The 12477-nt window shown below is 55.3% G+C and overlaps 1 protein-coding gene across 3 annotated transcripts in view; it reads left to right on the forward strand.

The window, feature by feature from the left end:
• The first annotated feature begins 2391 nt into the window (after positions 1-2391).
• The window catches only part of HIPK2 (homeodomain interacting protein kinase 2), a 143557-nt gene continuing 133471 nt past the window's right edge, over positions 2392-12477 (forward strand). Inside the window, exon 1 of one of the 3 annotated variants that reach the window (XM_030040124.2) lies at positions 2392-2644. In XM_030040124.2, coding sequence (XP_029895984.1) covers positions 2626-2644 — 19 coding nt within the window. In that variant the 5' untranslated portion in view covers positions 2392-2625. Of the gene's footprint in view, positions 2645-4911; positions 5048-12477 lie in introns of those variants that run through there. The other 2 variants (XM_030040119.2, XM_030040120.2) reach the window with 2 other exon arrangements.

The following is a 12477-nucleotide window of genomic DNA, read 5'->3' on the forward strand; positions in this document are numbered from 1 at the left end:
TACCCCTGTCCCCGTTTCACGGCAGAGGAGAGCAAAGATGATGTGGCTAACCTGGAGCCACGCTGCAGCAAAATGCAATGACAAGAAGTGAAGCCGGTTCCTTTAGCAGCCTGCTCCTCCCCTCTGGTTTTGTCCTGTGTTCTTCTCCGACACTTTTCCACCTCTCCTCCGTGGCTCTGAGACGGGACTCCATGGCTGCCGCTCTGATCAAGGGCAAGGAGGCAGGCTGGGATCGCAAGCATCAGTAGCCTCGGAAAGCAGGTAATGTCCTCCATCATAAAAGAAGAGAGCAGCGTGGAATTACAATGACCAGAAATGCGTTTTGGGAAAATGTGAGGTTATCGACACGGTGCCTAGAGCCAAACCCTGAGGGTCGCTGTGGCTAAATTAAAGAGGGGTGAGAAGCAAGTTCAAATACTTGCCCGCCAGCTCTGGGCTGGACTTGCCCAGTGGTCCAGCTGGAGGCAGCTCCATTTCTTTCCAAGATTTGGTGGTGCTTGGTCTTTGGATCACTCTCAAAATGAAGCAGGGATGAGACAGCAGCAGGTTTTGCTCCCTCTGCTGTACACAGTCCTCCAGTGCCGTCCCGGCCGACTTCGCACCCTCAACAACCTCCACCTGCCCTGCATGCCGCTCCCTGACACATTTAACACGTATGCTCAGCTTCTTGTTGTAAACAGAATGCTAATAGGCCATGAGGCAGCCCTCCTGTTATTTCAAGCATTTTTCAGTGGGGAAAAAAATCATGCAAAACGCTGAAGATACCTTGCGACCAAGGGGGCCCACAGGAGCCTGGGGATCGCGTCCTCCGCAGTGCGGACCTGGCCATCCTGCTCCATCAGCTGGTCAACACGGGTTGCTCCCCGATCTGCTTTTATCTGCCAGCGTAGGTGTCCTCTGAGCACCCCGAGACTAGGGGCCAGGCTGGCAGGAGCGCTTGGCTCTCAATGAAATCCCCAAATAAAAGTTACCTCTCGCCTCCTCCTCGAGACATCAACAGGAGTCAAGCCCTGCTGCGATTGAATCCTGCGGTGGGAGAGGTCTGGGCTGGCACCAGCAGCAGCAAGAGGCAGCGTTTTTGGGGAGCAGCCGTAACAGCAGGCTCAAAGAAAGTACATCTTCACCGCTCTGGTCCCAGACTGCTCGCCTGTAAGGAGCTCCAGGCGGGCAGATCCAGACGGGGGTTAGTGCAGGATCACAGCCCGAGATTCGTTTTCACCTTTGCCAGAGGCTTTGCGTGAGTCTCAGCTTCCTTGCCTGTGTAACGGGTACCTGGTGACCGACCTTCCTTTGTAAAGCCCCTGACAGGCAAAGGGGGCTCCGGATAATGTGGCTTCACCTACAGCTTTCCTCTATGCACCGATAAAAATGATGCTGGTCGTGTTGGTGTTCCTACAGCAAGAGCTCATCCAAGGAGCTGGATCTTTTAAAATAAAGGGGGGGGGGGGGGAAGTAGTGGCTGTCAATCTCAGTAAGTAAACACTTCTTTGATGTGGTTCCTTTTTTTTTTAAAAACAAAAACACAACCCGAATCCTAAAAGCAACAACGTATGTTTATTTTAAATGCATCCGCTAAATATTTACACTGCAAGCAAGCTAAATGAAAAAAAAGGATAAATTGGAACTTTTGTCAGTGAACCAGATTGTGAAATGCCTTGAGGGAATAGAAGATTTATTTGGGGAGAGGGGGAGAGGTAGGAATTTTCCATGCTATTGTAAAACATGAGCTCAAATTATATGATCCCCACAGCCAGTGAATTGCAAAGCTTCAATCAGCTGCCTTTTTTATTTTTTTTTCCCTTCCTCTCTTTTCTATAACGAGGAGGGGGGGGGGAAGACAGAAGTGTTTCACCAACTTCTGTTGACTGTTCCTTTTTTCTCCTGATTGAAATGTGTTGTTAAACAAGATCCCACATAATCTCAGCAGAGGGTTTCTCTCGCTCGCTCCCTCTCCTTCTGGGAAGCCGCGATCAGTGCCATCGGCGCTTGATTATTTGCAAACTCCCTTCGCTTCTTCCCCCCCCCCCCCCTTTTTTTTTTTTTTTTTCCCCTCCTCTCCGTCTCGGTCTCCGTCTCCCTCTCTCTCCCTCCGTCTCTCTCTCCCTTTCTCTCACCCCCAGTGCAACTTTTGCAGGCGCCCCGGCACACGCAGCCATGCCGCGCTGAGAGCGGGGGCACCGCGCCAGCCCCCCTCCTTCCCTCCCTCCCTCCCTCCCTCCTTTCCTCCCTCCCTCTCTCCTTCCCTCCCTCCCTCCCTCCCTCCCTCCCCAGCGCCGCCGTCCCGAGCCGGGGGGGGCCCCGCCGCCCGCCGCCCCTGCCCGGCCCCGCGCCTCGCCCCGGCCCCGGCCCCGGCCCCGGCCCCGGCCCCGGCCCCGGCCCGGCGCCGCCGCCCCCCCACCCGTTCGCCCGCCCGCCCGCCCCGGCCGCGTCGGAGGGCCGGCAGCGGGGCTGGATGTGCCCGGCTCCCCCCGCGCTGAGGCGGGCAGCGATGCAGAAGGCAGGCGGCAGCTTCGCCTCCGCCGAGAGACACCCGCTCAAGATGGCAGATGTGTGTTGAGTTTGGGGGGCTGCGATCTCGCGTCGTTCGTGGCGGCGTTGCCATGAATAACAGGCGTCCTTGCACCGATGGCCCCCATGTACGAAGGTAAGACCCGGCCCGGCACGGCCCGGCCCGCCCTGCCGGCACCCCTCGCCTCGCAGCGGGGAGGGGGGGAGAGGGAGGCAAGGAGGGAAGGGGGGGGGGGGGAACCGGGGGTCCCCGGCCGCCCGCCCGCCCGCGGTTCGCCGTCCCCCCGGCGTTGTTGCGGGGAGGCTGGCGGCGGGGCACCCCCGCCCTGCCCGGCGCCCGGCGGGGAGCGGAGCGGAGCGGAGCGGAGCGGGGCGAGGCGTGGGTCGACCCCCGGCTCTGCCCCCCCCCCCACCCCGCCGCGTCCTCCGACTCCCCCAGCCCTCCCCGGCCCCGCGGTCCCGGGCGCTCGGGCCCCGGCGGGGGGCGGCGGGTGAAGTCGGTGCCGGTGCCGAGCAGAACAATGAGGTGGACGGAGCTTGCCCTGCGCCTCCGTCTGTGTGCCTGCCTGCCTGCCCCTCGCTGCAGTTTTCATTTCCAGGACCGGCCACCCCGCTCCTTTCGCCCATTTCCCAAGAGTTCCCCCCCCCCACCCCCCCCCCAGCCGGGGATCTCCTCCGGGGCGCGGAGACCCCGCGGGCAGCGGCGGAGGGGGACGGGGCTGCCGGCAGCCGCTTGTCAGCTCCTCCGGCTTCTCCTTCAGCCCAGCCCGGGCTGCGGCGAGAAGCCCAAGTGCCCCAACTTAGTTTTTTCGGGTTGAAAAAATAAATAAATAAATAAATAAATAAAGGAGGTGTGGGGGGGAAGTGGGGTGTTAGATCGGTGCGTATTTCAGGGTGGGTGTTTAAACAAACAAAAAAAAGATTTAAATGTATCGGGGTTAATTTAAATCCCCTCGCGATGCATTTATCCTCCCCCGTCACCCCTCCCGGCTCGGCGCTGACCGGCGAGCGTTACATAAACCGGAGGGACATCCACCCGGCGGCGGGCGCTTTATCCCGCCCGGGGACCGGTCGGTCCGTGGCGGCGGAGACCCGGGCGCCCGGTGGGGAGGGGGGGGGGGGGGGGGAAGGCGGGGACACGGTACTTTTCTCCCTATGGCGAGGCCGGTAAAACTTATCTGAGGAGAAAATCGAGCCCGGGCTGCAGCGCCCGAGAGGAGGGCGCTCGGCGGGCGGTGTAAAGTTACCGGCCCGCCGGGTTATTTCTGGGCAGCCCCGGGCTCACCGGCGGTGCGGAGTTCGGACCCCGCGAGAGGCAGGCAGGCAGGCAGGCAGACAAAGAGGAGCGTTTTCGGCAGCGGAGGGACGACGGCCATCCCTCCCCGCCCTCGCCGCTGCCGGCCACCCGGCTGCCGGAGCCCGGGGGCGGCGGCGGCGCCGCCGGGGGGGAGGGCGCGGAGGGGACGCGGCGGGGCCCTGCGCGGCGGCGGCGGCGGGCCGGTGCCGGCGGAGGGGCCGCGGCGGGCCCGGGGTGCCGGTCGCGGCCGGCCCGCCGGCTGCGCCCTCTGCCGGCCGCGCCGCGCCGCCGAGCGGCCTCGGTCCCCGGGCCCGGGCAGGCCCCCCCCCACCCCGCCCGCCTCCCCATCTCCACACACACACACACACACACACCCCCCCACCCACACACACCCCCCCCTCCGCCCGGCGCCCGGGCCGCCCCCGGCGCCTCCACCGGCAGCGGGCGGCCGCGGGGGCCTGCGGCGGGCAGGGGGAGGCCGCCGCCGCCGCCGCCTGGCCGCCGCTCCCCCCCGTCCCCGTTCCCGGCCGCGGCGGGGGCTCGCAGCCCCGGCGCGTACCTGCCCGCCCCCCCCCCCCCCGCCGGGCCGGGCCCGTCGCCCCCGGCGCGGCCCCGGGCCACCGGCGGTCCGGTGAGGCCTGGCCGGCATCGCACCGCCCGCCCGTTGAGGCTGGCCAGCCCCTCCCGAGCGGTCGCCGCTGGCAGGGTGGGTAAATGCGGCGATCGCTCTGAAGTTCGCTCCTCGCCGGGCCGCATCCCCCGGGCGGGCGGCGGTGCGGGGCGGTGCGGTGCCCTTCGGCGGGCGGCGGCGGCCGGGGGTGGAGTGAGGCGCGGGGCCTGCGGTCAGCCCGGCCGCGCTCCCCCCTTCCCGGCGCGCCGCAGCGGGCGGCCGCCGAGCGCCGGCACGGCCGCCTCCCCGGAGCCGGGCCGGGCAGGGGAGGGGAAGGGAAGGGAAGGGAAGGGAGAGGAGAGGAGAGGAGAGGAGGCCTCGGCCGCAGCCGGGGCGGGCAGGGCGCCGGCTTCCTCCCGGGGAGGAGGCGGCGGTGCCGCACCGAAGCGTGCGGTGGAAGTTTAGCGGTTCCTTAGAGCATCCTAACTTCAGCGGCGCCCGTGCTTCTGCCTGACTGGAAAGAGAGAGCAGATGGAAAAAATGCCCTGAAAAGCAACCCGTAAAAACACGTTCCCTGCAGCCGATACGGAAGGGTCCGCGGCCAGGCTCTGCAGCACGCCTCCAGCCTTAAAGTAGGTGGATGTCCCAAATGGCAGGAGCCAGTAGATAGCGTAAAGGCTGACGGGGATTGTTTTATCTGTTTTGTGTTGCAGTACGTTTGCGGGTTAAATTGCTGCTGGATGGCTTCGAGGGAGGCGGAGGAGGGGTTAATGAATGTTTTTCGCCTCCTAGTTGCCATAAGAGGTCCTTAGAATTCCCTGCAATATCGCAGTGCATAGATAAAAACTTACTTATCACAGGGGATGCGATTTCCTCCTTGGAAGGAGGCAAGGACCGCCATCCTCCCTTACGAGCCTCACGTCATGTGCATAACCAGTCTGGTCTGTAGCCCTCCTCTGGAGCATCAGGTACGGTCAGGCTGCTGAGGAGAGCGCGGGAGCCGAGGGGTTGGAGCGACGCTGCGGCCAGGCAGTCGCTTCTCTGCTCCTGCCCTTGACCCAGCGGTCTCGGGTGGCACACACGCACGCCCACCGTCACCACAGCAAGGCAGGCGAGGGTAGGTGAAACAGTATCTCCACCGTACGGGTTTCAGAACATAGGCTCTTTGACAGAAAAGGTGCCCCAGGAGGAAATGTGACACCTTGGGAGGCCTTATGAAATGGTTCCAGTAGAAATTTAAGTGAGTGATAACATAGAGCACATGCATAAATTCACCCGCGATTCTCGACGTGGAGGTGAGGGCGGTGTGTGCGTGTGCTGAGCAGCTGGCTTAAATACTGGTTCAGGGAAGCGGAACGGTGCCTCACCTGATATTAAGAGGCGAGGCATGATAAATAAGTGAATATCTGGTGCGAAATCCTCCCCCACACACCCTGTGCAAGGAGAATTTTCCCATTCGTTTTAAGGAATTCAGAGGTTTTGCTGTCGTCTTCTCCTCTGCTGGGTTTTTCTCATTCATTTTTTTCTGGGTGTTGCAGAACTGAGCGGTAAAATGAAGGACATAAAAAACTACCAAGTAAAATAAAACAGAAGTAACACTGCCATGCAGTGTTTGGCCTGGATTTTAGTTTTGGTTTTGAGCCGTACGGGGAAATCTGTTGGGCTTCAAAGCGGGCCTCATCAGGTGTAATCCTGTATGGCCTCTGCTCCAGAGCTGGGGCAAACTAATGGCCGCGGTCCTGCTGAGCACCAGAGATGCGGCTTCCTCAGGGGCGGCTGTATCGGCTTCAGAGGAGGCGAACGGCTTGAGGCAGACGAGAATCTGGTTCTTTGGACTCTCCTCTAGGCAATGTTGCCCTTGCTGTGCGAAATCATCATCGGTGCGCCTGTCGTGTGACGTTTCCTCCTGTGCGGAGAACAGCACCAGGCTCTATGGACCAGGAGGGACCCCATTTTAAGAGGGCTTACTGCTAGACATCACCAGTGCCTGGGCTGTGGGTAGATTTCTGCCCTGGGCAGGTGTCTCCAGCGATTTCCTGGGTACCTTGTAGCTGGCATCCTTCAGAATTGGGTAAAAAAAGGTGTTTATATGCCTTAACCTTTATTTTCTAAACAGCAATTACCTCTGTTTTGGTTTTGTTCCTCTTTGCTTTGCTTCTTATTTATTCCTGACAACTTTCTTGCAACTCGCGGTGTATTTTTAGCAGCCGTGTTGGTAGTTTTCTATGTGGGTGGCTTATGGAATTAATCTGGGTAATATTTGTAAATTGCACCTCGCCACCGGTGCTGCTGCTGGAGCTCAGCGCAGGCAGGGACCTGCCTGCACGCTGTCCTTGTCACACGAGGGGCTGGGAAGCCTGAAGCTGCGACCCCGGACGTGTCGCGGATCAGATCCCGTTTAACGCCAGGAACAGGCCGGCCCTGCTGGGTTTTGAATGCATCCTCAAATCTCGTTAAAGCGCACAAAACTTGCTCATCGGGGAGGCGGCACCAGTGAGGCAGAGTAAAGGTCTTTACCCCAAAGTTCGTGCAGGGAGATGATAACTCGTAGGCGCTTCCTGTTTATGAATTAATAACCAGAACTTAAGCTAAGTCAATGCTGCGACCAAAAGCATAAGTTTTTATTAGCTCAGGATATGGCTATAGCCAGGATAACAGGAAGCCCCCTCCAGTTATAATTATTGTTCTTATCATGCTGCTGCGTCTAGTGATTAAATGGGTTTGAGGTGTAATGGGTGAAAAATGCTGTTTTATTTTTGGAAGCGGAAAGAGCGCTGCTGGGACCAGGGACCAGGGCGAGTAGACAAACAACGCGCTTGGACAAAGAGGCAGGCACAGTTACTTGCCACATCGTCGGCCCTTGGACTCCGTGCAGCGCGTTCCTCTCCATGGATGTAACAGGTGGGAAAGCCCTCTTGGCTTCGGCAGGACACCTCAGCTGGCCTGGAAAATGAAGTAATTTTCATTTTCCAGTGCCTCGGTTTCCCTGTTTACCCAGTGGTTGCTATTTACTGTCCACTTTCATGTGGTGCTTTGAAACCACTGAATGTGGTTTCATCCAGACTGGGTAAGTGCTGGCTATGCACCCTGATCGGTGTAGGTCTTCTGCTGATGGGGGACAGCCCAGAGACCCCTCTGATGCCTGCGAGGGTTTTGAGCTCCTGTCAACCCCTGGAAATTAGACCATTTATTCGGAGGCAGATAAAGTACTTGGGTGGCTAAATGAATAAGCCTCAGTTTTGGCCACATTGCAGCAATGGTGTGTAAAAGTCCCTGGATATTTGGTCAGGAGGAAAGTTCTGGGAGGTCAAATCATGGAAGGATTGGTGACCTGGGCGTGGAGTTAAATCCCTGTCCTGACTGTGGGCCTCACCAAGTGGGTCCCAGGTGATGGTGTTAGACCAGTCCTGCCAGATGGCAAGGTCAAGGGCAAGTTCAGCCACCTTCTGCTCGGGCTGGGCTTGGAGACACCAGGATGAGGCAGATTAGACCACTTAGGTGCAGGTGTTAAGGCAACTGGGAGAGCACATATCTTTGGGCAAGACTCCCGAGAAGGGGAGTTTGCAAAGGCATTCAGTGGTGGGCTGACAGCTATTATGGTGTCCCCATCCCTGTGTCTGTAGAGGACAGGTAGGCTGAGACTGGGTGTTTTCAAAAGTTCTACCCGTTTCCTCTCTGATCCCAATTTAAGAAGATATTTTAAGGTCTTGCCTAAATTTAAGACAGGCAGTGCTGCTGACTTCATTAGAATTGTTTGTCTTTAACTCTGGCCACACGCTGAAGTACCTTTCTGACTCATGGCCTCTATAGCTTAATCAGTCCATTTATAAAAATGAGGTTGTTTCCACACCCTTACTAGGAAATCTCTGCCCTCTGAATGTGAGGTATTATTTATAGGGCTTTTTCTTGCTTTTGGAAGGTTAACTGGTGGATAAAAAGAAGTGACCATTGAATGCTATTTAGAGAAAAGATTTTCTTCAGCTATTTACATACCTTACTGGGGACCTGGGTGTTTAACGGGAGGCCTTCTCTTTTGAAACTATTCCTCCTAGCAGTACAAAGTTCAGCTTTTGTTTTGAAAATAAACCCAGGTGATCATTTCACTGCAGATAGGGCATTTAGCAATTTGTCTGTTTGTCACGGCAGAAGAGTAGAGGCATGTTACTGCTTCCACCCATGTACAGCCCAGAGAGCGCACCTGAATCCTCCTTCATTTGGCCACATCAGCGACTGAGGTCATTCCTCTGGAAAGCACAGGTGCATGTATTTTGGGACCACTCTTGAATTCAGGTAGCCTTCTGAGTTGGGTAATTTTGATGGTAGAAATCATTATTCTAAGACTTCCCCACGCAGGTGAGTGGAGGAGCAGCCCCCGTCTCCATAGGCTGGCAAAGGCATCGCCATATCGGGAAATACCTTAGAGAGTCCGGAGTCAGGGCTAAAAGAATTAAAAAGCTGTACCATTAGAATTTATTTATTTAATGGAAGTAGTAACAAGCTGTAATAGTGTGTGTTTATACAGTGCTGTATAAGTTCAAGGTGCTGTATAAAGAGTGGCTGTCTGATCAAGCCACTGACAGAATGATGCTGAAGAACAGTCTTTCTCTTATTCGCAGGGGGGCTGCAAAATAGCCAGTGGGAGGCGAGCGTCCTCGAGGTGTGAGCCCCTTGAGCTGCTCCTGGGCTCGATTCTGATTTCGGGATCATAGTGGAGATCAGCAACAGCACCACTGAAACCCGGGCAGCTCCATGGGGGGAAGCGCCGTCTCTGTGCGGCGAGCCTTAGCCTGTCTGTGTCACGTTCTGGAGGGAGAGGGTGTTTTATGCTGGGTGAAGGATGGCGTGGTTCGCTCCCTTGGTTTTCTTCAGCATTTCCCACTGAATGGGACATTTGCTTGGAGAAGCTGAAGCTCACTCTTCATTCACACCTCGTTCTCTGTCCTGCTCACCTTCCAGTGCCTGTGCTGACATCTGTCTCTGGAAGGATGAAGTGCGAGCAATCGCTTACAGCTCCTACCCTGAAAAGCGGAAAAGGTCACCCCGCAAGGCAGTGGTATTTGCCAGGGATACTTGGGAAACTCAGAAGGGCAGCTGTCTTCCCTGTTCATTATAACCTTTAATCCTTAAAGGCATTAGCAAGACCTGGAACAACACTGTTACACAGCAGTACCCTGCAGGCTAACGTCTCCTCTGGTTCTAAACACTTGACAGGTTTATTTTGGTCTGTGGGCTATGCTGAAATGCAGAAGAAACTTAGCTCTCACCAAAATCGTTGAAATCATGGGAAGTGGGCATAGGAAAGACTTCAAAAAGTTTTTCAAAGTAGGATGTGCTATGCCAAAGTTGTGCTTGTCCAGCATGTTCCCTAACACGCTTGTCCAGTGTGTTCCCCGTGTATGGAGGGTCCACAGCCTGCCCAGGCTGTCATCGCTGCCTTTAGCTGTCTTTGTCATTGAAAAGATTTTACCTCCTCTCTAACTCCGCTCTGCTCTGCTTGCTGTGATTCCTTGTCCTATCGACAGTGGGTGTGGAAAAACTTCCTTTCTCTTTGTCACGTCTCTCCTTGGCTTTGTGTTCCTTAGGCTAAATCCTCTCTCAAACACATTCCTCAGCTCTTTCTCCTGTGCCTTGTTTTCTGCAGCTCTCACTGTCCTCCTAGTTCTCTATGTTCCCTTCAGCTGGTCCACCTCTCTCTTGAATGGCACTGCTAGAGCACAGCGCTTTACCTGGGGTCCTGCGCTGGCTGAGTAGAGCAGAAGTATTCCTTCACGTCTCTTAAAGGCAGTGCTCCTGTTTGGTTTAACTTTTGCACCGTGACATCATTCATCTGTGTGTAGCTTGTGATGTGCTGTGGCTCCCAGATCCTGTCCGAGAGCTCTGATGCCTCGTGAGCCATCTTCTATCCTTTATGTGTGGAGCTAGCCTTTCCTACCTAAACGTATGATTTTCATATTTGTCCTGTTTGAATTTCATCCTGTACCTTTCAATTTGTCGGGATTGTTTTGAATTCTAATCTACTTCTCCTGACTTTGCAGTCCCTTCCTGCTTGGTGTCACCTGCTGATTTACAAAAAGCACAATCTCTCTTTCTTCACCAGGATCAGCTTTGTTTTCCACTCTGCAATCCCAAATAGAAAGCACAGAAGAGAAGAAATTGTTTCATAAAAAAAAGGAACAAAACCTTGCCCCCGAAATAGAAAAGAAACAGAAAAAACTAAAAAACACTTGGCATTGTTTTCACATCTCCTATTCTTTTACTCTCCTTTGGTGCTTTTGAAGTATTCCTAAGAACAGTTGTATTTGCTATAGTAGCACCAGTGCCAAAGAAAAGCAGGACCTCACTGCACTAGGCATGACATTGCCACGGAGGGGTAGAAGGTTCCCACCCCAAAACATTTGCATTTTATGTAGATGAAGACACAGGAGGGTGCATAATACAAACCGGCTGGGCTCCTTGGGCAGGGGAAATCACAATGTGTGGGTTTTCCTAAACATCTGTGACAGGGGTTCGTTTGGGGAAGGGAAGGGTGGGCTGAAGGTTGGGAAGAAGTAAGGCAATAGGTCGGGAACAAGAGAGAAGAGCATGAGAGGGACAGGTGGGGAAGAAAGATGAGGGCGGGTGTCTGTAACAGGAGAGAGGGAGGTGATCCCTGGGAGGTACAGGGGCTGAGGCCGTCACAGCCAAGGCTGGCAGGAACAGAAAGTTGGTGAATTGCTGAAGATCCCGGCTTGGACTGTTCTTGCAGCTGCCCTTACTGACTTCAGTCTCTCCCAGTTTTTTCCCTGCAGTTGTCTCTAACATCTTTGGAAGGGAAGGCGGGCGAGGACAGGAGATACCACCTCTGTCCTAATGCTCATAGGCAGGATGGAGAGTCTGCCTGGGGATTCCCCAGCTGGAGCTGAGACCAGAAGCAAAACTGATGCTATAGCATTCCCGTAAGACCTCTGATACCACTCTCTGTGCTCAGGAAATTCTGATGGGGCAGAGATTAGCTGAAACACCAGCACTTTTCATTGATCTGAGATCCTTGTGGTTTCCTCCCTCACTGCCATTGCCCTTCCCACAATGAAGGCAGCTATGCAGGATGAATTTGATCTGCCATCCTCCTCCCTCCTCCCCGGCAGGCCCCGCACACTGAATTCTCCCACAGCCTGTACACGATGTGTTTAAGGGCACGTGTGACTGTCCCACCCTCTGTCCCCGTGTCTACCCTACTCTCATCATCGGTCCGGGTGACTGAAACGGGTATGAGTGCGGAGACAGAGTCATCAGCGACTGAGCTCATGGGTGAGAACCACACGTGCATCATGCCGCACGTGGATGTGCGTGGCCCGGAGGCTGGGCGCGTTTCGAGCGTATGAGGCTCAACATACTGTTCTCTCTAGTAGCAGGTCAGGTATGTCAATGTGTTTGGCAGCAAGTCTGTAAGATTATGGTTCTTCTCTTGGGTGAAGAGAGCAAGAAAAGCTCTTTTTTTGCTTATAGTTTGGGGTCAGGGCGTTTATTTGCTACTGGATGTGATCCAGGGGGTTCAGTGCGTCTCTGTTTATTTTTGCTTGAAGACATGACTTTTTTTTCTCTAGTTACAGATCGTAAAGGCACACGGGATGGCGGGTAGCCAGCAAGCTCCCTAACTATTAGCTGCATTGGTGGGGTGTTACGCTAACACTTCTGGAGGGAATGTTACAGCAGACGATAGAGTGGGTTGATGGAGACTTGGACTCTAGCAGTAAGGCTCGGAAAATATCCAGTCCCAGAAAACTTGCAGAACATTTCAGAGAAAGTTTGTTTTTTCAGGAAGCTCCTTTAGCTTTCCCAGAATATTTTTACTTGTAGACAAAATTTGTAAGCGTTCTTTATTTTTAAAACACGGTTTATATTCTGCTCTTGTCTGCAGCAGCGCCAGCACTGTCAATGTATTTATCTTTTCCCTGTTAACACTTGCCGTTCCTGGAACGTCTCCTGCTCAGCAGCTGTTTGTAGGTGGTTTTTTTTTCTCTCCCATCATCATGTACCTTTCCTTCCTGTTCAAGGCATCCATAAACCTCTCGTAGTGACATCA

Source organism: Aquila chrysaetos, chromosome 17, assembly GCF_900496995.4.
Source record: "Aquila chrysaetos chrysaetos chromosome 17, bAquChr1.4, whole genome shotgun sequence".
Classification (NCBI taxonomy): domain Eukaryota; kingdom Metazoa; phylum Chordata; class Aves; order Accipitriformes; family Accipitridae; genus Aquila; species Aquila chrysaetos.